This window comes from Rhododendron vialii, chromosome 4a, assembly GCF_030253575.1.
Source record: "Rhododendron vialii isolate Sample 1 chromosome 4a, ASM3025357v1".
In the NCBI taxonomy this organism is placed as follows: domain Eukaryota; kingdom Viridiplantae; phylum Streptophyta; class Magnoliopsida; order Ericales; family Ericaceae; genus Rhododendron; species Rhododendron vialii.
In genome coordinates, this window is record NC_080560.1 from 43,766,969 (window position 1) to 43,791,362 (window position 24,394).

General features: G+C 38.3%; 1 protein-coding gene across 1 annotated transcript in view; it reads right to left on the minus strand.

Annotated features, from left to right (window-relative positions):
- LOC131323557 (uncharacterized) overlaps window positions 1-24,394 on the minus strand; it is a 49,721-nt gene that overhangs the window by 17,580 nt on the left and 7,747 nt on the right. The window contains exons 13-37 of the mRNA XM_058355411.1: window positions 24,273-24,365; window positions 23,744-24,092; window positions 22,173-22,286; window positions 19,716-19,811; window positions 19,462-19,529; window positions 17,083-17,203; window positions 16,791-17,006; window positions 16,425-16,652; window positions 16,223-16,332; window positions 15,940-16,036; window positions 14,403-14,501; window positions 14,142-14,282; window positions 13,909-13,977; window positions 12,960-13,382; window positions 12,539-12,865; window positions 10,970-11,101; window positions 10,718-10,831; window positions 9,671-9,855; window positions 7,257-7,365; window positions 7,031-7,174; window positions 5,339-5,614; window positions 4,534-5,208; window positions 2,937-3,152; window positions 600-703; window positions 33-328 (exon numbers count right to left, since the gene is read on the minus strand). Coding sequence (XP_058211394.1) covers window positions 33-328; window positions 600-703; window positions 2,937-3,152; window positions 4,534-5,208; window positions 5,339-5,614; window positions 7,031-7,174; window positions 7,257-7,365; window positions 9,671-9,855; window positions 10,718-10,831; window positions 10,970-11,101; window positions 12,539-12,865; window positions 12,960-13,382; window positions 13,909-13,977; window positions 14,142-14,282; window positions 14,403-14,501; window positions 15,940-16,036; window positions 16,223-16,332; window positions 16,425-16,652; window positions 16,791-17,006; window positions 17,083-17,203; window positions 19,462-19,529; window positions 19,716-19,811; window positions 22,173-22,286; window positions 23,744-24,092; window positions 24,273-24,365 — 4,802 coding nt within the window. The remainder of the gene's footprint in view (window positions 1-32; window positions 329-599; window positions 704-2,936; window positions 3,153-4,533; window positions 5,209-5,338; window positions 5,615-7,030; window positions 7,175-7,256; window positions 7,366-9,670; window positions 9,856-10,717; window positions 10,832-10,969; window positions 11,102-12,538; window positions 12,866-12,959; window positions 13,383-13,908; window positions 13,978-14,141; window positions 14,283-14,402; window positions 14,502-15,939; window positions 16,037-16,222; window positions 16,333-16,424; window positions 16,653-16,790; window positions 17,007-17,082; window positions 17,204-19,461; window positions 19,530-19,715; window positions 19,812-22,172; window positions 22,287-23,743; window positions 24,093-24,272; window positions 24,366-24,394) is intronic.

The window sequence follows — 24,394 nt, forward strand, 5'->3', positions numbered from 1 at the left end:
GGAATCATAATTCGCTTCACACTAATAAGCACCTTTTGGTGATACCCAGAGACGGTCAAAATTGGTACATGGAGCCAGGGGATCCATGTTTCCAAATTGTATTGCTGCAGCAGCCTGAGTTTGGAGGTTCAGTAGAAGAGAAATAACACTAAGAGAAAGATGGATGTATACGTCAGTTGATACCAAAGACACATTTGTTTTATCCTTAACAGATGTATATCCCCCTGAAACATCCACTGGATCAAGAACAGTAAGACCAGAACCAGTCTCAACAGTTAAATCCTTTACAAGAGCCCGAATCCAAGTATCGTTTTCCTTTGCTGCATACCTGTACAAAAAAAAAAAGAAAAGAAAAGGGTGACAAAGTTCAGTAAGATTGCTCTCACAGCAAACAACAGCGTCCCCAATCTTTGAAAAACAGGTGAATGAACTCTGAAAAATCTCAATTCTACGTTAGTGCTTATGTTGTAGGCATTCTGATAGACACAAGGAAGTCCAATGAAAAAGGTCTGATAGTTGCCAAATGCGTGAAGGTATTGCAAAATAAATTGGAACGGGAAGTATTGCATTATTGCTTGAGGAAAACCGGCTAATCTTACATGAAACTGAAATCCAATTTTGCCCGGAGAAGCTTTTCCCCATGGGAGGAATCATCAAGGGATGATTTGGAACTGTCATAGAAGGTAAACTCAGGAGAAACCACCTAGGTAGGGCAGAAAGTATATAAGCGTAAGACCACAAGTAGAAAAGGATCACAGAGATTTCAGAATATGGAATTATGGAAGATATAAATAACAGAATACACGAACTGATAAATTATCACACGACTCGTGTGATCATAACCACATTGCACAACCCACCTTACAGTTGCCAAGGTGGAAAATGCAAAACAACAGCTTACAATGAATAGAACTATGAAGATTTGGTTTCCAAGGCAAGTTTAGCATAGCCATTGAAGTAAGACTTGAACTCAAAATCGGAAGAATACACCAGCGAGTAAATCCTAGAATATGAGGGCACATCAATTATTGAATGTGTCCTTCCATCTAGATGCATTTCAGAATATATATATCTAACAACAATATATTTTGCATAGCTATAGATAAAACATTACTCATAAAACCACCAGTCTCTTACATTACTCTGCAACTATTATCGCTTTATATATCTTAAATTGTCCTATGCATGTTTGTTTTGGTGGCACATATTATGCCAGTTTGTGAACAGAAGAAGGGGCTTTATGCTTCAGGGTGTATTGATCATAGATTAAAGCACGTCAAACACATTCCGCACAGAGACGTGAGGGTTAGGTCAAGTGTGATATCTTGCAAGAAAGTCAGGCAAGTGATGAAACTTCAGGATTTCATTTCAAATTATTTGACTTGTGTACGAAATATCAGAAGTGCCTCTCAAGATGTACCAATAGAGTTCATATCCAAGGCATCTAACATTGTTTCACCAGGAAATATTTAGGGACGGGTTAGAAATGAGCAGCTTTCTCCAGTTTTTGACCAAGATATTTTTATGAACACAGGCACCCCAGGTGTGTGCATGCACGCACATATACCAACACACAGAGAGCGACAAAAACAACACAAATAAAATAAAGGGAGAATGGGATTAAGCACCCCACCACATCATGTAAAAGGATCCAGGCAGTGCCAAAAGGTGACAGACCTAGACTCTGCTGAGTCTGTAAGTAGGATACACATAAGCCAAACGTTAGGAATCCATCTCCCGCTACTTCCTATTAAAAGATTCATAAGCAATACATAATCCAAAAGAAAAGCCATAACCCTACTCAAAACATTCTGCGTTTGACGTTCTGACTCCTTCAAAAAAATGGAATGAACTTCCAAAGCACCTTTATTCCAGGCCCAAAGGCCCAAAGGCTCAATAGTCTGGTAACCAAAAGGTCCCCCCTTGTTGTAGGCACGACTAGCATTCAAGCATGATGTACACGATAAAAACCTACAAAACCTTGCAAGGAGCAACCCTAAAAAACCTACAAGCAGAGAGTTTAAAATAAAGATGCCTCAAACAACCCTTTAGGAACCAGATACCACTGACACCTACCTTCCTCATTACCCTTCATCAATACACCCCGCCCAAGGTCTACCACTAACATAGTCAAAGGGATTGTACTCTAGATACAAAATCTTAAAATCTGTAACATGGAAAAGTAATTATTGTGATTTACGTTTCAAATAAACACTAAGTGGGATAGACCACAAATGGAAAGTGAGAGCCAGGATATGGGATGGAGAGGGTACTAACAAAGTGGATGCTAGCCTCTATGTTTGGAAAGAACCAACAATTCACTTCAAAAGGGCTCTCCTGTTTATTTAAGATAATTATTCTAGGGTTCCAGCATAACTTCAAACTTGAAACCACTTAAAGTTTTTACCTTTTGTAGGCATACACAAGCAAGTCCCAAAATTGGCTAGTCCTAACTCGTATATGATTTTAAACTCTCAAAGAAATATCAAAACCAAATGTTTTATATAAATCATTGGTATAATTCCTTGTCCCTTATTTGACCCAATCAAAGCAGTTTGTTTCATACAAAAAAAAGTCTGTCCAAGGAACCGCCAAAAGGAAAAAGGATTAAAGGTTACGAGGACCAAGATCAGTTTTACAAGGTGTTGGCAAGAAAAGCCTTTTAGATGTCCATGTATAATTAAGAATGCCAAAAACAAAGAACCGGTCGTCCAGCTTGGTTATCATATCAGAGAAACAAAGACTGGAAGCCACCAGTACGGAGGGTCAGGAAGAGTGTCGGCATACAAAAGCACAATAAAACTCAATGAAAACAAGAGTCGAAGGATAGTAGAGAACATCTGTTGAAGTAAACAAAAGAGAGGAGACAGAATTCATATCAATGGCCATTAAATTGAGTTCCAAGCAAGGATTCAACACGCACGGATCAAAAATACCTGTGCTTCAAAAGTGAAACTATGCATCTTCAATGAGTCATTTTCAGCAGTGGAAGTATTTGAGCCACATGATGATTCTTCAATGCAATCTGGACTCTCTTCGGCGCTCTTGGAAGTAAAATTGTCCAGCAACGAAATTTCAACACCATCTTCAAGTGATACTGTATAGCTGCTATTATTACTCAAGTATGTATACTTCCTAAATAGAAAGCCATTCTGACAAACGAGCGACAAGAGGATCAAAAGGCAACAACAGATGTTAAAACAAATAGCTAATTAAAGCACAAAGATATATATTAGTATGTGCAAAGAGTGATCTCTCATATTTTATTTGTTTGCACGCAAATGACATATTGATATCCTTGCTACATTTTGCAATACGGAAAATGGGGACAAAGATGAAAACTCATTCTTTTTCCCTCTTTTTGTTTCTCATCAACACATGCGATAAAATCCTGAAACAATTACACATATCTGCAATCATGGCTAATGTAAAGAGGAAAATGGGTGTGGGCAGGAGGTAGTTTAGCACACCTGCTGGTTATCTGCAAACACGATTATTACTGGGTTTGAACCACTGTTGAATGTTGTTCCAGGAACCACATGAGATTTTTAAAATTTTCCCGTAAATTTCGAGATTCTGTCGAAACAAGTACAATTCCACAAGCCTATTTTGAAGGAAAGTGGCGTTATCATAGCAGGATGAAGGATAGGTCTTCCTAAGAAGCATGTAAGGATTCCTAGGTTATAGTAATCAACAAATAAGATTTAACAGGTCCTTATATGCCACAGATGTGTACCTAGCAAGATTGCAGATTCTTATTTTGGTTTGCCAGAGAAGGGTTTGAAGAAGCTGAGGAAAAAACTGTGGTAGAAATTTGGAAAAACTTGAAGTTCCACTAAAGCATGCAGGTTTGCTTACGCTGTAGACTGTAAACTCGCATTTGATAGCAAGTGCACCACATTACCATGTCATTATTAAGATACTATGTGAAAAGTAGAGAATGATGGAGGAAAAGATCAAGATCTCAGACAGTAAATGTGTTTGGGTTATTAGTTCAGGGAAAGGTAAATTAAAAAACAAGAAATAAAAAAAAAACAAAAACAATTACCACCTAAAGATATGCCTCTAAATTTATTGATTGGACATTATAGTGAAGTTACGAATACTTTTAAGAGGGATATGAATTTTAATGTGTTTAGAAACCCTAAAGGAACTATAAGTGAATTAGAAAAAATAATGATTGCAAGTACCATTTGTTACAATGCAGCAAGAACCATGAGGATCAGAATCTTTCATGGGGCTGTACTACTCTTTGCAACTTCTTCTCTATGCCAAAAATAAATAAAAAATAGGAGAGAAGCATCAAAAATTCAAAGGGACTATAAATCTTTTTTGTGCCATGGAAAAGGACAAAAAAAAAAGTTACTGCCTTAGTGACCAACTTATACTAACTATAAGCCTAGTTTCTCCTTGTTAAGTATGAACTACCAATTGTCAAGATGTTACATTGGCGCGCCATTAACTTAAATGATAACTCATATAAGTCAGAACTACCCACAATACAAAACAAACCAAAAAAGCAGGGTATGGTACCTCAATTTTGACATTTACAAATCGTAACTTCTTTCCACGTCCTAGGATGATAATAGGTTGAAATCTTGATGGATTTCCTCCCTTCAAATTTGTTTCTTCACTTAAGCAAATAGTCTTCCCACAACCGTTGTATGTATATTCGTCAACCCCTACAGCATCCACCACTAACTGCCTACTTGGGGACAGGAGAACTACATCTTCAGTCTGTTGGTAGACTGGAGCAGAGAGTATGACGCTGTTGTTTCTTCTTATGGGATCATTCTTCGGATCCATCAATTCCTCCCTCCCAGTTAAAGCTCCCAAGGCAGGCACAAAAAACTCTCCTACAGCAAGAAGAAAATCTGGAACAACAAGAACACGAGGCTGCTGAACACGGACCACAAATGATTGCGATGCAATTCGCCATCTACAGTCCATCAAAAACATAGTAGAAGTTGGATCATCCGTGCTTGGTGCAGCTTGAGAGTCTATTCTCGTAAAGCTGCCTTTATCTAAAGAAAAGGGGAATTTTCCAGTTGGGGATTGTTTTGGAACATCTGTGCATGATCCAAGCATCAATTTCATTTCAGGTTTGGTACCAGCACGAACATCCAAAATGTAAAACCTGGGAATTGTCACATAAAGGTCTGCTTCTGATAAAGAAGTCATTCGATAGGATACCCAAAGCCCGTGTATCTGCAACAAAATGAAACTAGTAAAATAAGTTCAAGTTGACACTGCTTCGTGTTGCAAAGCATGTAATTCAGACAGCTTAGTGTTGGGAATAAGCATGTAAAGTGTGTCAATACAGAAGAAAAAGACTCACCGCAACATGAGCCAAAGGTGAATCTTCAAGAATGCCATTACACAACTCTAGCAATGCATGGTCCACTTCCACGGCAATTATTGTAATGGTGTGCGAGAGCAACATTTGACTATTCATGTTGACCTTATCAGCTAGCAATCGCATAGTGTCTTTCTTCCCAGACTTCATGGCACGAAAACTTGGAGGAAGTCTCGGTTGTTCAGATAAGTTCATGTAGAAACAATCCAAGATAACTTTATACTCTTTATCAGACATCACAGCATGCAATAAACCTACCTGTCAAAAGATTTACAGAAGGAATCAATGAAAGGGTCCTAAAAATCAATGTGGCTAACTGGTACACTGAAAGCATTAAAAAGGACTTAAAGTGGGGCTTCAAAAGTTAGGGAACCGAGGAAAAAAAAAAACAGGTGTCAAGCCATTATCAAACATAGTTTTGAAAATCAACAATATAATAAAGCAACGTCTGGTTACATTACACAATCATGTCATAGGTCTTACAGAGGAAAGCGAAAGAGGAGACAGGGAAAAAAATTAACCAAAACATGTCTGCATGCCAAACCCAGTATATAGTTTATCTATGAAGCACGGACGCGGATATGAACATGAAAACAGGCACGCGATTTCTAAAACATGGGGACACAGACACAGCAGCCGACACTGCACAAATAGACAAATAAGTAACATGTATTTAAAACTAGTGGAAACGCAATTATATGTAGAAGCATGAAGCATCAATATGCAAATCCAAGCATCATATATGCATCACACTTTTAACATACAAATCCAAGTATTCAATAATAGCTGACAACTGATACAAACATTTTAGCAAGCAAGAAGTCTAGGCACTCAAGGCTCCAGCACAGCAAAACCATTTGGTGGTAATGCTCAAGAGTAGAGGAATAGTTCCTTGTAGAAATTCTTTTGTCTTACTTCAGATTACATCTTCTTGGGTCAAAACCAGAGTAATAAACTTTCTATACTCCCCTCAAGACAAACCTTCTTAGTTAGCTTCAGTTAATAATTTTGCTAGCCATCTCTCTATAAGCACAAACACCAACTCAAATTCTGAAGGACGGAGTTAAAATTTGTTACTTTTGAACCACCAGTATAAGTTCTCTCCAATTCTCTTCAACTTCATCCTCCAAAAGCCAATGACTTTATGACTTTCTCCTCTCCGCAATCTTTCCAATTTAACTATTGACAAAATACATCCAACGTGATTAGTCAACTCGATTGACGCAATTGAAAAACAGTAAAGACAGCTCAGCAGTATGTTCATAATGGCATGGAGCTAACATCGAAGTATGGGGAGTTACAAAACAGAAACAAATTTATTATCACAAACGATAATAAAAATCTCTCCACCGTATATATTGACAGCATAAGCAAGATATGGACCCAAATGGAATACGTTATGATCATTTAGGTTCCACCACAAGAGAAAGTTGTTTTGTTCAACAGTTAAATCTCAACCTAAGGAGGAATGGAATAGTCAGACATTAAATGACACAAGCGGCAAGCCCTCCGATTGAGCACACAAGCCAAATTGATAAGAGTCCACACCCAGCAACAAATAGAAAATCATGTAACCACACAGTCAACGTCGTAAGGCTGCTCAAGTCGCTTCACTCATGCAGGAAGACAAGAGGAAAGGGGAAATGAAGAGTATACTCCCATGGCAGAAATTACCTTCACTTCTAAAGAATACGTTGGAACTTTCCGAAACACATCCCTCAAACTGCGCTTCACACACACATTAATTTCTTGGCCATCTCGTATCATTGGCTTACCAATACAACCATTGATTCCTACTGCCATGTTGATTCCCAAAATCTGCAACATTACAGCAGGAGTAAAAATTTTCAACTAGTTCGTGTTTAATATCTGAGCCACCACTTGAAACAAAAATAAATACCTCTGCATAAAGAATATCAAGATGGACAGCTGAAGGATCTTTCTCTGGGGATCCATGCCAACTGAATTCATTCCTCACCCGCAGCTGAACCAGATCAAGTTGCATGAAACTGCAACATCACACATACAAAAATGTGAATCCATATCCAAAGTGTATTAAACCAACGCAGCAAAAGAGAAACAGCCACTTTCAATTAAACAAACTCCTAGATATTTAAAAAACTAAACAGAGTCACTAAGATACAGAGCACAATAAGATTCCAGTAAACATGTCTATTTCTAACCCCGAACAGCTTTCAAATAAGTTGAATACGCAAAACAAATGACTTGTTGACACTCAACCACAGTAAACCCATGAGGGCCTGCAAACTTTTCACTGTCACGTTTGTAAACTGTCTGTATAATTCCAACACAACAAACAGTATCTCAAACGCAAAGCTTCACTACAAAGCCTCAATCCTTCCGAAAAGCTAGCTAAGCTAATAGTCATCGTTCCCTTCAATTAAAAAGAAAAGCTTTTTTATTGATTCAGGGTTTGCCCCTCCTTAGAACCCATTAAGAGGGGCCTCGGCCTACTTTTCTAATCTTCCCAATAAACACAACCTAGAGTACTGAATTCTTTTGCCTCTTCCATTTTCAAACCTATGAAACCACTTAAGAGTCATTATCATCTTCTTCATATTCAGTTTTGTTTTCTGGCTCCAGAAACAACATATGGAACTTTAATTTTCCACTCAGAACTCTCCCTCCTAAGAGAATCATCAACGCCTAGGCTATCTAATCCTTCCGGTCTTCCTGAAATTTTACATTTCACATCTCTTACATCCCCAAGAATATCCTAACTCCCTTTTCTCAAAAGAACTTGACCATGAATTGAACTAACTCATAAGAAGATGACTTATGGGAATCAGATTTATACACTTCACACCTCCGGATTCAAAAAAATTCATTTCTCAGTAACTAAAATTAACATATTCGTAAATTGAAAAGGCTCTCTTCCGTGAACAATGTACCCACCATTCATAAGAACACACAACTGATGATTAAGCCACATTTTTTCAAATTTAAAGCAGTGGTAACATAGTTGCATGAAGCGGGGGCGGGGGCGGGGGCGGGGGCGGAGGCGGAGGTGGGGGAGCGGAGGATCACAGAAGCTCCTTGTTTTAGAGATAAGGAACAATTTACTAGCTAATATTGTAACGATGGGTGAGAAAATGCTGGACCACTTCCCCGATGCAACCTCAACCACCTACTAACCCGTAATTCAGGTCACCTGCAATAGTGTTTAGCGAATACAAGTAAATATTACGTTTATCCCAAGTACTTGAGCAAATTTGAGTTTATTTTTTCTGATATCTTATTATAACTTCATATTTTCTCTTGCTTGGTATCTTTAACTTTTCTTTTGGGATCTATACACCTAAGAGGTTCTATCCTAGTTACGAGCGGGTTCCTTTCTCAGTTGGAGCGAGGTCCCTAGGAGATTCTGACTTGGGAGTGCGGGAGCGAGCTTCTAAAGTAAAGTGGATTCACCACCCTGATAGGAGGTTTGTACAACTAAGGGTGGTACTGCTACTTAAAAGGACAACTTTCTAAAACACATGACATGCTAATCACCATCTCTCTCTACAAAACTGCCATCTCCTCCCAACCCAAAGAATAGAAAAAAGTATCCGCCAACCCACATACCAACCTATAGTAACTAAGGCCACTCAATTTCTGTGAAGCTAATATAATAACTTAAAACCTCATCCCGCATGCCAATTAGGAGGACATAATCCAAATAAGCTACCTAATTCATTCCGCAAAGACTGTATCACACACAGTCAATTGGGGAATTTTAGGGGAATTTTACGTCCCAAACTATAACATATTTATCCAGTCCAAATTCCTAAACTAACACTTGCAATCCCTCACTGTTATTTCACCATCAATAACAACACGCAAACAAAAAAATTAGAACCTCTGAACTACTACATGAACTTAAACAACCCAATTGCTACATCTAGCCCTCCGATTCCTATATCACTTTCCTATTAAATATTAGTCAAAATGGACACCTATTAAGAGATTTCAAAAATTGAAAAGGTGGACTAAAATTATTGGATGGATGTAGACTTTTTATAACCAATACTTCCAGTCCCATTGAACTAAAGAAATTGCACTAAGCTCCCCTCTCACAGGAACTCCTTCAAATGCATCAGTTAATGATGGACCCAAGATGTCTATAATTTAGGCAACCAAAACTCATTATTGCCAATTTTGTCTCCTAGCGGCATTTACCAGCTACCCCAATAGAACATTTAAGATCACTTAAATCCCTTACAACGAAAAACATAGAACAATTAGATTAACTTCAGAGCTTTATTAACAAACTAAATACTGAAAAAGAGAATTCAATTGAGAAATACACACTCTTTGCTTGTTGAATTTTTCGGCACAACTATTATTGGAGTGTCAAGCGAAAGGTCTAGCTTCAATGCCGAGGATCCATCAATCTCATATTTATTAATCAACCGCTCGAAGCCTCCAACTTTGTCAACAAGTTTAATTGCTTCTTCTGTATGAGGGGTTGCGAGTTCCATAAAATAGGCAGTTATCTGCACAAGCATGTAACCAAGACCAATGTCAAAACTCACAACCAAACAAGATTTGGAAACAAATAGAAAGAAAGAAAATTACACACACAAATATACATCTGTATACATATATCTTCTCTATAAAGAATGGGAGTGCCATGAACAATGTCTTGGTACTAGGATTCAGCAGTGTTTTCTGTTACACGGTCTTGGGCAGAACTCAACCCCAAAGCTAGCTCTTCAAGAGAGGGTGCCCTCACGCTTATATATTGCATATAACTTGGTACCCAAGCAATAGGACTTCACTTCACACTTTCTCCCCTTGATTATACAATGTTCCGGTCAAAATACAAGTTACAAGCAAATGTGGGCAGTAACTTTTCTTGACCTGATTCATTTACCATTTGTCCATAAAAATCTTTTTCTTCCTTTAGGCAGAACAAGTAACTATTGATACACCTTGCGTGTGAATGGAAAAAATCTTAACAAAATTTCTGACCAAGAGCAACAGTCATTTCTGACCCCAACCATCAGTATTTGTACTTCGTTCTCTAGCTTACTTCCCCCACCCGCCGCCCCCCCCCCCCACATCAAACACATCTCTCTCCGTCCCCAAAATCATTATCTGCAGGAACTCCAATACCCATCATCGGATATGCTCTTCCAATACAGGCCTCCTCATCAAACCTCTGTCACAAGCAGAACTGATGAAGCATTTATTGTGCTATGAGTTTTCACTGCTTGGATATTTTGCTTGTTATTTGTTTGCGATGATGCATAAAAATTGCTATTAAAAATTACCAATACAGCTAGAGCACTAACAGATTCAAAAGCATAAACATGAAGATCTGCCTTAATTTTTAACAGCACCAGTCAGACTTACCTCCTGTACAAACCTGTAGAGGAACACAATACGAACTGCAGAGAGTTTGCCCCGCAAGCTGTAATCATATCCTTCATAATCATCATCTTCAGTGCTATAAGAATTGAAAGTAAACTGGAGAGAGAGAGAGAGAGAGAGACAGAGAGAGAGGGGAACCTTATTACAATCAAGAACAATGATTAAAAACAAACAAAATAACAAAGACATGAAGCATCTTAGGCATCGGCTTCTAATCAACAAATCAAAAGACACCTTGATAAGAGACTCTGCTCCCTGATTCCTTATATCGCAAAACCATCCCCAAGAGTGATCCATTCCAAGCGACATATCACACAGCCTGAAATTACCTAATGTGCCATCAATGGATACAGAACTGGGATGAACCTGAAAGAATTGATTAAACTGTGTCAGACCTCGAAATCAAAATCACAAAGATAGACTAGAACTCATAAACCAAGCATGCACACTGACAGAACCATAGAACACAGATTTTCACTCTCAAAACTGGGGGAGAAAGTTCGATTAGCTTGAAAAAAAAATACAGCAAGATCAAGTGCATTGTAGCAATTCAACTTATATCACTCGATAGTTCATTACTACAACGTGCAATTATAAATAGTACCATGGCAAGTAGGTAAAGAAGAAAATGGAAGCGGCAGCGTACAGCGGTATATCAAAAAACACGGGACGCATAATGCAAGTTTTTTGTCTTCAACAAACTTAATACACCATGCATCGGAAAGTATACCTGGATCTTTTCCATGATACTTTTGCATGGATATTCAGTCATGTTCAAAAAATGTTGCTGTTTGAAATATGAAAGCCATTGTTCGACCCATTTCCCGGTAACTTAAGCTTTTGGCAAAACTGGTGATCTAACATGATCTTATAGCTTTGGGTCGGGAGATCTTGGCTTCAAGTCTGTCAGACTGAACTTGATTATGAATGTACTTGATTACGAATGTGAGGGTTGTGGAGAGCTAGATATCATTTTACGAACCATTTCCTACCAGATTTTGTGACATCGGGCGAACTAATAGCAGCAAGTAAATGGCGTTTCTAAGAAGATATTTCAGTTTTAAGTGGTGTCCATGTTGCAATACCAAAAGCAATTAACAAAGGTCGGGATCCACAAACAAAACTTCATATTAATGCACTCAAGGAGTTGCTGCCTGCTACCTCTTGTTAAGTTACCAACTGTCCCAAAAGCTTAAGATGATAAAAAAAAAGGGGGGCGCGACATTGGATATCATGCTATCTAATGCCCTGCCTTGCTTGCCACCTAGTTTTGCACTCGGAATTGCAAATATCCATACTCATGGAATGCAAAGGGAGAAACATAACGCAAACGGGGAACAAATGCAAACAGATAGACTTGAACACAAGACCTCTCATAACCTGAGCTCTAATATCATGTTAAGTTACCAATTGTCCCAAAAGCTTAAGCTGCTAAGAAGAGGGCCTGACTAGGGGTATTATGCTATCTAACAACTCTAAGCCTTGGCTCCAGAATAAATCCTCCGCAACACCTCAACCGAGTCACCCACCACCTAATACACACCAAACCTATAGCATACAGCTGCACGTACAGCGCACCATAACAAACTTCTAACATACCAAAAGACAAACATAGACAACAAAGTACCATATCTTATTTTGCTATCATTTTGCGGCCAACTGATTGGGACTCAAAGGCTCGGTTTGGTTTGGTTTGATTTGAAGTCAGAATTAATAGGACAATAGCCAGTTCGTAGTATGATACTGATTAACTGAATCAAAGAGAAATATAGGGACCAAAGCTAAAAATAGCACTATTCTCACCTTGAGATCCAACACAAAACTCTCTTGCACAAACATTGCAAGCTGAGACCCATCCTCCTTATTAAGGAAGACGGACACACTGTCAACATCCATGTTCAAATAGAATACTATACGACCTTTACCATATCCCAGCACGCCTTTAACAAAAGCACGCCCATTTTCTTCTATCTTCTCTTTGTAACGGGAAGATTGATCTTCTGCAGGTGCTGTCGTGCATTTATCACTTTCACCCATATTCGCGGAGCTTAGATCTAATCCGAAGCCAATTAAAGCAACAAGAGTGGGTCTGTTGCAAAAGAAATCCAATTTCGACATACGAATGCTCATCTGGAAGGTTTTCCGTAGAGTAAATTAGAAACTAAAGTAATGGATACATTCCTCATCTCCTCATAAAAATTGACATAATGCTCGAGTCAAATACCTGTGTATCTATGCCATCATAATCAGGTGAACTTGGATTCCTTGTTGAGAATGTGACAGATACAAAATCAGAGTTGTCACTGCCCTCTGCTTCATAAAAAACATCACCAGGCACGCTTTTTGCTTTACCCATCTCCTTCTCACGAATTAAGACTCCAACAGAATCAAACTGAGGACATTCACTATATTCAGGAAAAGTCATGAAATCTGGCAAAGCATCCGTATAAATATCATCGTCCTCTGAAATTACAGAGGGGAGCTCCTTCAGGGGAGGAGGGGAAGCAAATAAATGATCATTCTTCAGCATGGAGCATGCTAAATATTTTGGACCCAAAGATGAAGATCCTTGAAGCTCATCTTTAATTTTCAATGAATGCAGCTTCATCTTGATGGTCAAATCACCTTCCAAACGAACCACATGCACCTGCAAAACAACATACGTCAAGTTGAACATCAACAATCATTAAAAAAAAAAGGAAAAAAGAGTAATGGCTGCAAGAATCTTCAGCTTATGAACATCTGTTACACAAGGAAACTAAAAACGGTTGACATAAAAGGTCAATCAACTCTCAAAAGGATAAGAGTCTGAAAATCATATAAATGAGAGGGAAAAATCACCATTCTACGAAGGAAAACTACTTACCAAGACAACAAGAAAATTTCCCCAATTGTGACTTCTTGGGTGGCACTTACCATCTGACTATTATATGCATTTGCTCCATGGCACAAAAAATAAGAACTGAATGTGGACTGGCTTCTGAGCTCTAAACTAGTGATACGCCGAAACTAGAACACTATGAAACACTAAAGCGGTGCAGAAGTTTTTACAATTGGCTCAATATGGTTTTTAAGTTTCCAAACACTAAACAACTATGAACTACAGTGGCTTCAATCAGACTCCAGGTAATATTTGACCTCAAGGTAATAGATAGCAGACAAGTAAGACTTACTTTTCCCCCTCCAGCAAGAACCTCAAGAATTGGAGTCTCCTCATGTGCTTCATGCACCTCATGTCCAACCTGCAAATTAATAACAATACGAAGAATGATATGTTTGACCTGCGTTGCCCACATAATCCAGCAGCTAACATATGGAAGAAAAGAAATATCTAATTATTGCAAAGGTCTAGGAAGTAATTTTGGAACAAAAATGAATTCCAAACAAAACTTCATTTCTTACTTACCTTTCCATATAGTGACAATTTTGTTTCGACCAATGCACCATTAAGAACAAGGTCAGCCGACTTCAAATTAGTGGCAAGAGGTTTGGCAATTTCACCAACGGCATCACCTAAATCTCCGAGTATATCAACTGAAGAAGGAGCCTATAACCAGCACATGGAATACAATCAAGCTGGACATAATGATGAATAAGATTCATATGCAAAAAAACAAATATCAAGAAACTTTAACATAATTAAAAAAAAACTGGATTTGTATTATACGGAAGCTCGATATGTGGCTTGCATAAGTCCTCTCAACCAAGTTCCCTTCTCCTCAGCATCCCGAAACTCTATCACCAGAGTACTAAATGATTCCAAAGCCTTGGAAAAAGAAGGAAAAAAAATAAGTAGAGGAAAAGAAAATAGGTTGCAAGAGTAAAAGAAACAATCACCAGCACCCCCACAAAGAAAGAAAAAAAGCACATCATTAGAGCACTTAAGACAACAATAACAGCTTTTGAAAAATACAATTGCTACCTACAAAACTTAAACCCTGAAAAGAGGTTGTAAGAATGACACCAAATTGAACGCCTATTCATCTGTTCCAACAAGCTACAAAAAAATTAAAAAAGAAACAGTATCACAACAGATTCTGGATGTAGCTTTGATAGCGAATGAGGTTGTGGAGGAATAAAAACCCCAAAATAAGGAAGTGCTTAATTTTAAGGCTCTTGGAGAAAATCTATGCCCATTTGGATGGGCAATTCTTGGATTTTATTATGGTTGAAAAAAGGAACAGAAGAAATGCAGAAAAGATCAGGGGTTTTCTTTGTTCTTCCAATTTGTGAACGATGGCAATGGCAAGGTATTAGAGTGTCTTAAAGCAAAGAGGTGTCTTAGATACGGAAGACCCATTGTATCTCTTTGGTTGACTTCCGTAGTTGCTGGTTTACATAGGATGTTTTTAAGGCTAAGGAGAGAAATTTGTTCGATGTTCTTGTCAAAGGTTCAGGATGCGGTGAAAACCATTTTTCCCCATCTTCGGACAAATATGATCTTCAAAAACTGTGAACTGGTTAATGAAGACTAGCACAGCTTCTGGGTTGTTCTATTGAATATTTGCTTGAGATATCTTTTTCTTTTAAGTTCTGCCCTTAAGTTATCTTGGGCAATCCTAGGTCAGACAACTTCTGAGATCTTCGAATCGGGGAAAAAAAAACGAAAGAAAAGAGTTCAATAGGTGATGTAGACCAGAAGATGCAGTAGTTAAGAGAGCGGATAGGATAGCTCTAGGAAGCAATGCTACGGGGAGGGGTAGACCTAAATTGACATTAGATGTTGTTGTGCGCAAAGATATGAGTATAATGGGTTTGTGTGAACAAGTGGCCCTTGACAGAGCTCAATGGAGAAAACGGATTCATGTAGTCGACCCCAAGTGATTGGGACGTAAGGCTCGGCTTGGTTTGGTTAGTTCAATAGGTGAAAGAGGGTCATAATGGGGGAAGGTTCAGTTTTGTAAAATCTGCTTTCGAATTGTACCTATTGTTGTTCCAACTTTCCAGTGAGACAGTGAGCATGAAAACTAAGGGAAATCACACAAAGAGAACTAAAAAAGGTGCGGATTTCAGTCTAGTTTGATAACAGACAAAGATAGGACACGAATCCATGCTAACTTAATCAAATGAGCAAATAACGTAGAAGGACCGCTTATGAAAGCATCATAAGGGGAAAAAACACATCATATTCTATACCAAAAGATAAATGTTACTAATGCGAAGGAAGCATGCACAAAAATCTCATCGAAATCAGCAAGGTTTACCTTCTGTGTGTCCATACCCCTGGTGCTTACAGCAATACAAGACACTGAACCCCCAACATTTGTCGGGGGGACTTCATATACTTGCTTTCCAGCCATGCTGCAGCATTGCAAAATCTAATATGTAAGTCAAGCAGAGAACCTTCAACCATGTGAAAGTCACAAAATAGATAACTCAGAGAAGAATCAAGAAAAAAGGGTTTGTTTGACCAACAGTTGAGCAGCATCTCTTACCAAACAAACTGTAGAACAAAACAAGGTGAACAGTGAAAGAAAAGAAGCAGACCTAGAGCATCGCTGATAATTCTGAGAAGTTTCCGAGTCCAACACATAGAGATATAAACCAGACAGCACAAGAAAACAGGGCTGCCATGCAGCAACAGAATAACCAATTCCCTGAATACAGAGAACATATAAAAAGAGATCAGATCCAATGAAAAACCTGAAATCTGATATGGAAAACACATTATTATATTTGAGATTTATACCCTCCAGACAAGGATTCGAGCTTCAGTTGCAAGATCTGGGGGGTTCCAAGAGACAAATTCAGCTTGGGAATTTTCCAATCCAGGCTGACTTCCTCCTTGCGTTGTACTATAAAGTATGTTTAACAATTTCATAAGCCTGCAATATCTGGCTGGTGAAAAGTGCATGCCAAGGCTGGGCACTTGAACAGAAATACGAGTTGATGGGTAACTTGGATGAGCAACTTTGATCTTCAATAGCCACATGAACAGAAAAAGATTAGGAGAAAAAACTATAACTTGTGCAAACTGTTCAAAAACCTGAAATGTGCAACAGAGCTACATTTATTTGATACCATAAACATAGGCACACAAGTGCTGAAAAACTACCTGGTCGACAATAACTGCCATCCTACACCTATCAATCAGAGAGCAGAGATCATCAGCGTCCTCCGAAATTGGAGACATAGGAGGTATACTGTTAAGAGTTTGAGACGACAGAGTGCAACTCTGGCTGTCACAATCAGTAAAAAAGGCAGCTAAATCTCTTCCAGAGATGTAGAAACGAGAGTATAGACAACGCCCCTGATCACCAAGCTGACCTTCCTGCAACATAACAAGCTATCAAACATAACGGTGATGCAACATGAATACAAAGTAAAAAAGTAAACAAACCACATACCTTAGTACGCAATGTGAAATGACCAAAATCAAGAAGAAAATGGCTCTCACATTTGGAAGAAACACCACCTCTTATAGGTACTCTAACTTTGGGAGCATCAAGATCAATGTCAAGGGCAAATCTGATGTAGAAAACAAATAACAACATAGCTAAGCGTTAGTAAATGATCAACTCTCCTAATTCAACTACAATATTAGACACATAACACATAGATTAATTCCAATTCACTACAGATGTCCACAAAATAACCAATACTCATCATCTCCTAATATTTGGATACCCTAGGAAGTTGGCATATTACGAAGGTTGGCAAATTTAAAAAAGCAACTACTGCTCCGGTTAATAGCACTACTTTAGCAGCTAAATGACCAAAAGAAATTGAGAATGGAACAAAAAAGATTCAAAATCATCCTACCCCCAAGTCCCAACATTCCTTAACAATCACTTCTGTCAGAACAAAAGCGTGCCCTCAAACAACGATGCTGCATGATCATGATGTAGTCACTTTTATCTCGTCATTAGCATTTTAGTAACTGTCCTTAGTCTCATGGTTTAGTATGTAGTAAGGGTACTATTGTCTTTATGTCATTTTGTGTCCCTAGTGTTAGTGAGTCTATAAATAGGTGAGTGAGTCACTTATTTGGTAGTTTTATCATTTTGAAGAATATACTATCAAGAGTTAGTATCTTTTGTATCCCTTTTGGGAGCTCTATCTCTAAGTTGATCTATGGTTATGTTGGTTTGCATCATTTGGTATCAGAGCTTTTCGGCTCAATCCCAACCGCTCATCTCGCCAGAAACTTAAATATTGCTGGCAACCTCGCCAGAACCCTAAAACGACGCCGGAAAAACTCGCCAGAGCCCCTAATCCACTCGAAATCTACAAATCTACCCAACCCCAGACCCTAAACCTTCATTTTGACCCCAAAACTCACAAATCAACCACCTTTGAAGCTGATTTTCACCGTTCGAGCGATCGAAACCCTATTTCACAGCATTTCGCACTCAATCAGCCTTTTTGAACTCGATTCAGCCATTTCGGAGCTCGGAACAGTCATACCTGCAAAGTGCCCCTTTGGTGTTTGAATCACTCAATTAAGGCTCTAGCAGCCTTCGGTTGGACTCAAAACAGTAGATTAGCCCTCTTTTGGTACTCAAAACAGCGGTAAGGGCCTCCATTCTACTCTTTTGGCACTTGAATCTGTGTTTGTAGGTTTGATTTCAACTGGGTTTGTCTCGTTTCTACAATTTGCTGCAATTTATTGTGGGTTGATATCATTGGGGGATCGTTTGTGTTGATTGCTTGCGATTTGTGGTGGTGTGGAGTCTTGAGTTGACTGGGTGTTCGATATTTGGGGTTGATTTGCTTGTTTTGGAGTTGATTGTGGGATTGTAATGGCTTATCGGGCTAGAGGTAAAAGACGAGATAGAGGATTTGTGGTGAATGATGGTGAAGAATATGAGTTTGGCAACCAAAACCATGAGATGAAAGAGTTGAAACAAGTTGCTACCCTGACAGCAATGGTGCAAAGCCTGACAGCAATGGTGCAAAGCATGCAAGTGTCGCGTGCGGGTAGTGGAGGGTTCGATGACTCTCAAAGTCACTTTGAGAACCCTAACAACAGGCTATTTCCAACCCTTTCAATCCCATCCAAACTTGTATCAACATAAAACGACAAGCTATTTCCAAGTCTGCAACATAATTCTCAGTTTCCTCATGTTCCCGAAATTAAGGACATGTAGTGATCAACTCAGAAGCATTACCTTGGTCAGGGGCATCTAGAAGCTCATATGCAGTATAATCCTATAAAAATCCCTGAAACTCAATAATTACTAATGTGGATTCTATCACATGTGAATGGCCTGCCCAATCCCATTTTCTGGGATTAGATTCAGTCCCTAGTTATTTGTCCCACTCATCCATCTCAAGATCAAACTTATGAATTGCTTCCATTTACAATTTTACAAGCACCGTTCGAGAATAAAGAGTAATCAAACCAACCACTTTAACAGAGAAAACTATTGCCCTCTGATACATCCAGCATAATTCGAATCAAGAGATATGCTAAAGGCCTCCAAGGATGGCATGTAGACAACAATTTGGGATGAGGACTGTAGCTTAGACATGTTGCCCTCCGCCACAACAATTGCTGGAAAACAGCATTAGTTGGTCAGAAATTTCTCACCTCGGAAGGCAATATGTCTAGTTACATTAACATATACCCACCACTTTCTCCTCGTGAATACTTATAGTGGTCATGCTATAGCATAAGAGAAATTTTAATTCATACAAGGTCCCAGTAATGAAAAATTCTGTGATGAATATCCATTCAATCAATAAAGTAAATGCAAGATGGAAAAAAATTGTAAAAACCGGACCTGCTTTGCTCTTCTAATACCATGTGGAATTGCTCTTGAGCTCTACGAGTAACTTTCCCAATCTTATTCTGCACTCGACACGAAATAAAGAACAGTTAGTATAAAAAAGTAACACAAAACAACCACATTATCAACCATCTCTATCTTATACAGTACCTAATATCAAATACCAAAATATTAGTGCCTAGAAGAAGCAAAATCCCAAATCAAAAATAAAAATGAAGAAGCAAAACCTACAGCAACCAAATAATTACCTGCAAAGCAGTTGCAGTTTCAAATGCTACAGTAGGGCTAATTGCTTTACTCTTCTTTAAAAATTCCGTAAGGCGATTGTAACTTTCCATCAAAACCTGCGGTACTGTTGCATTAGAGAACAGTTTTCACAATATCCGTAGACTTTCATTATCATTTATTCAGTGGTGGGCAGTGGGACAATTGGCAAACAAGAAGAAAACACAAAAGTAATAATAGATTGGTTATGCTATTGACAGACCACTGGGTTGCATACACAATCTCTGATGCACTATAACCAATTTTCAAACAAATAGAAAACTGTGCTTTTTTGGGTCCTGTTCTTGCCTTATTGACATCTCATTGGGCTGTCATTAGCATTTTCCACAGTAGAAAGAAGTGATCAACAACCAAAAGAAAAGAAGAAAAGACAAAACAAAAGCATGCTTCATCTGTATGCTTATTTAGTCGGAACTTTTACCTTTTGGAAAAGCAGTACCCCCAGAGACATTGAGATTTATGTCCATAAGTAGGGAGTCTAAGAACTAAATATGAAATATTAAGCAACCCCGAGATATTCCTCTCACTCTATTAGAAACATAAAATTAAGGTTTGGAGATATTGCGATCCAAAGCACTTGAAGCCAAAACATTCTTGAAATGGTAGGGGTAGCACAAATTGAAGACAAGTAGAGAGAAAACAAATTAAGGTCGTTTGTTCACATACAAAAAAGACCAAAAATGTGACAGCCAGGATATGAAATTGTTGTATTTTTATTTTATGGCCCTATAATCCACAACCATCAATGATAAGTCACTTTCTCACTGCAACTTCTATAAAACTTAGTAAAGAGAACACACTCATTTGTAGAAGCAGGCCTCCATCATATTAGCTATTGGGCAGTCACGAGATTAAATCCTTCCAAGGCAGGATATGTTTTGTGACACGAGAGCCACTAATCTCCTACGGTGTCCACCCTCCTATCTTAGAACTATACTCGCATTCGAATACCATCCTCCAATTTCCCACGTCTGTACCATATCTCCAAACCACTTCCCGAGCAAGGACTTATTATGATTCAATTGCTTAGAGCCTTAGATCGTCTAAACTCTAACACGAAATAATTAATCAGATGGAGCAAAGTATTAATTGTTCCTGAGAAGAGTTGAGGGTCTTGGTATTTGAAGAGGCATCCATACACTTATCCTTCTGATTTGAGTCATTCATGTTTCGATAATCAAGCTAGATGTCCAATAGAAGGAGCTTTCTTAAAGTAAATGAGAGTGAAGTAAGTACCCTTAGCCTATTTTACTACAGAAATAAATATCATCTATCTAATCAAGTCGGTTGCTGAATTTAGCTGCAAACATATGGTTGGTGTTTTAGTAACCATGACTTGAACCAAAAGCATTTCTCTCTCTTGGTTGCTTCAATATGTGCCTGCAGATAATACTCAAGGTAGTATCTACAATCCTCATCTAGACTACCCAATGTTGGGATGGTGAAGATGGACAAACACGATGTATGGAGGCTAAATAAGGTGCTTCATAGGAGGATGAGTTTTCTACCACATAAATATGGTCTTTCCATCCGACAATCACTCTTGAAAATGCTCAACCACATTAGCCTGCACAGCAGTTCCAGTGTAGATGATCCGACTTGAAAGCCTAAATAGGAGGTAGGAAGAAGATTCAAACACCAATCTTCTAGGTTTCTCTTTTTCATTTTCTACCAACTATGAAGTTATCATCTCTCTAGGGAGCAAATTATTTTACCAATTATGTTTACTGTGTAGTGATGTTTAACATCACTTGTTAAGATTTGAACTCAGCCTATATAAGTAAACAATGAAACATATGTACAGACATTCTTGTTGCCTCATCCAGGTTATCACAATTTCCTGTTTTAAAGAATTGGATCAGTTTGTCTTGCATTGGGATCATGTGGCATTATCCATGCTCTTAACCCAATTAAGCAAAAAAGAATTGACAAAAAATGCAACTCCTTTTTATTGAACAAAATCTGGAGAAAGTGATTCAATTACCAAGGAGCAAACCAAAACAGTCCAACCACATAAAATCTTCAACCACAAGCAACAATTAGCTAAAAAAGACAAATATATCATCAGCTATCACAGTATTACATCCTCAAGAAGAACAAATATCCAATAAGATATCCACTTCAGCTCAATTCAGCTCATAATTTCCCTACATTGTAGCAGTATGACATTATTACAACTTAGTACCAGACGAGTCTTACTACTGTATGGATTTATGTGATTTGTTCTGAGATATTTTATCCCAGAAGGCACAGTCAGAGCTACAACAGGGAAAACCCCACATGCAGAGAACCCACACAAACAAAAAAATCCAAATATAAAAAAAAGAGAGTAACAGAATGGACAGGACAACAATTTAAGAGTATACTGATAAGAACATATTTACCAAATACCGAACGTGATTCGAATATCAACAAATTACCGTGACATGGCATGGTGAAATTGTCGCAGACAGCCTCCAGTCAACATTTTCCCCGGTCGGTGAGTGTACAAAATTAGCAGATAATGCATTGACCTTCTGCTTACTAGAGACACTCTGTAAAACACATAGGTCAACAAATTTTATATAAGCCTACGTAAAAGTCAAAAATGTTTCATAAAGAATTCAACAGGACACATCTAGAGAAGTAAATTACTAGCCTCCAACAGAATAACTATGAAGTATCCACATTAACATTCCATAGAACTAAAAATTGTAAAAGTAGTTGAGTTTTGAATGGGTAAATTCTCTTGGAATTTTATAGAAGTTCTTGATGATCAAAATTTGTGAGCATAGAGTGCAATTTGGATAGTCCAGTAGCGGAATGCTTCGGGAGTGTTGGGTGACCGTAGGATATCCACAAAGTCGAAGGTGAAATTCTACCGTAACTCTATAAAACCAGCCGTGTTATTTGCCATAGAGTGTTGGGCTACTAAGAAACAACATGCGAGTGACATGATTGTAGCATAAATGAGCATGTTGAGATGGATGTGTGATACGACTTTGCGAGATAAAATCAGAAACGAAAAATCTTCGTGGGATGGTACAAGTAGAACCGATAGAAGATAAGATGATAGAGAATAGATTAAGGTGATTCGGACATATCTATCGTAAATCACATGATGCGGTAGTTAGGAGGAGTGATATGGTTATAGTATAGGTTAGCACTAAGTGGAGGGGTAGAGCAAATTTGACTTTAGAGGCAATAGTTCGAAAAGACCAAGTTTCTTGGATATCAGGGAACATGATATCCTCAACAAAACTTAATGGAGAAATTGATTCATGTAGCTTACCTCAACTGATTGGGGCTTAAGGCTCGGGTTGTTTTGGTTTGTTGATGATCTAAATACACAATCTTTTGACCCTTGTACGTGGATTTGGAGTGCAGTCATGCCACTTAAGTCAATTTCTATGGACCATGGCTCACCAAAAAAAAAAAAGCCTCAATACCAGTTACATGTTCCAGAGCAGGAGCCTAAGTGCTGTTTTTAATTCCACAGTTGTTTGTTATGTGCAGGAGGTATGACGAGAGTAGTAATGATTTGCTTGTGCATTATCCTCTGCTGGCTTTGCGGTTGATATTGGTGCGATTAGCAGAAGCAAAGCCCAGATTCTTTGAATTTGTGCATTTTGTGGTGCTTTGGGTAATCTTCTTGGCAAGGAATTTCAGAGTTCTTTAAAATTGAAGACGTAATGAGCCTGGCAAAAATTTTGTTTGTTGACCTACTTTTGGGTGTCAGTTTCTCCTTTTTGTAAAGTGATTCCCTTATTTCTTTACTTCTAGCAATCGTGAGTACTGCCTTGTGAATTATAGCTTTTGATATCTCCTTTTCCTATGTTTCATAATGTTCCGCATTGGTGGTTACAAGGGACAGAAAATAAAAGCAAGCCACTGATATTCTAAGTGCCTTTACAACTTAAGATGCTTACCTTCTTAACATGCATACCTTAAAAGTTGATAAAAAAAAGTTGGCAATGAAAGATAGCGGTCACAAAATTAAGTAAAAACAAACCTGTGCAAGAGAACCTTCAGGAGAAGACAATCCATAAAACCTCAGTGTCACACCACAATGGGTGCTCCGATTTTTGAACTTGGTGGACACATGAAGTTGCTCAAATCTACCACAAACAATCTCTGTCTGACTGATGTCTATTATTCTAGCAGCAGCCTGACCAATAGATATATCCACTAAAAAGTGCACCATATTCTGTGAGTCCTTTCCAAACTGTGAAGTCAAGTCCTCGTCTGGCTGGTAGCTTAATAGGTTATTGATTGCCTGCCATTCTTCTTTGGTCAATCTTTCCTGGACAGACTCTGATTCCTCAGAAGCATCTCCGGCAGAAGGATCTCCAGGAGTACGCCTGAAAACAAAGGAAACTACAATAAGGAGCCAAAAGAAAATGGATGACAAGCAGAATAACATCCTTCTAAGCAGAGATGAGAAAGATTTATTGATTTAAGCACAAAGAAAGAAGAAGAAATAACAAATAAAACCCGTTCAATACGAAAAAAATAATTGAGACCATATCATTCCTACAGACCATTGGAAAGAAAACCAGCTTCTCTTTCTAAGCATCCTCTGTTCAGCAGCTTCCTTGGATTTTACAGATTCAACTTTGGCATGTGCAAGAAACCTGAAAGATAAACCAAATGTCAAAAATCT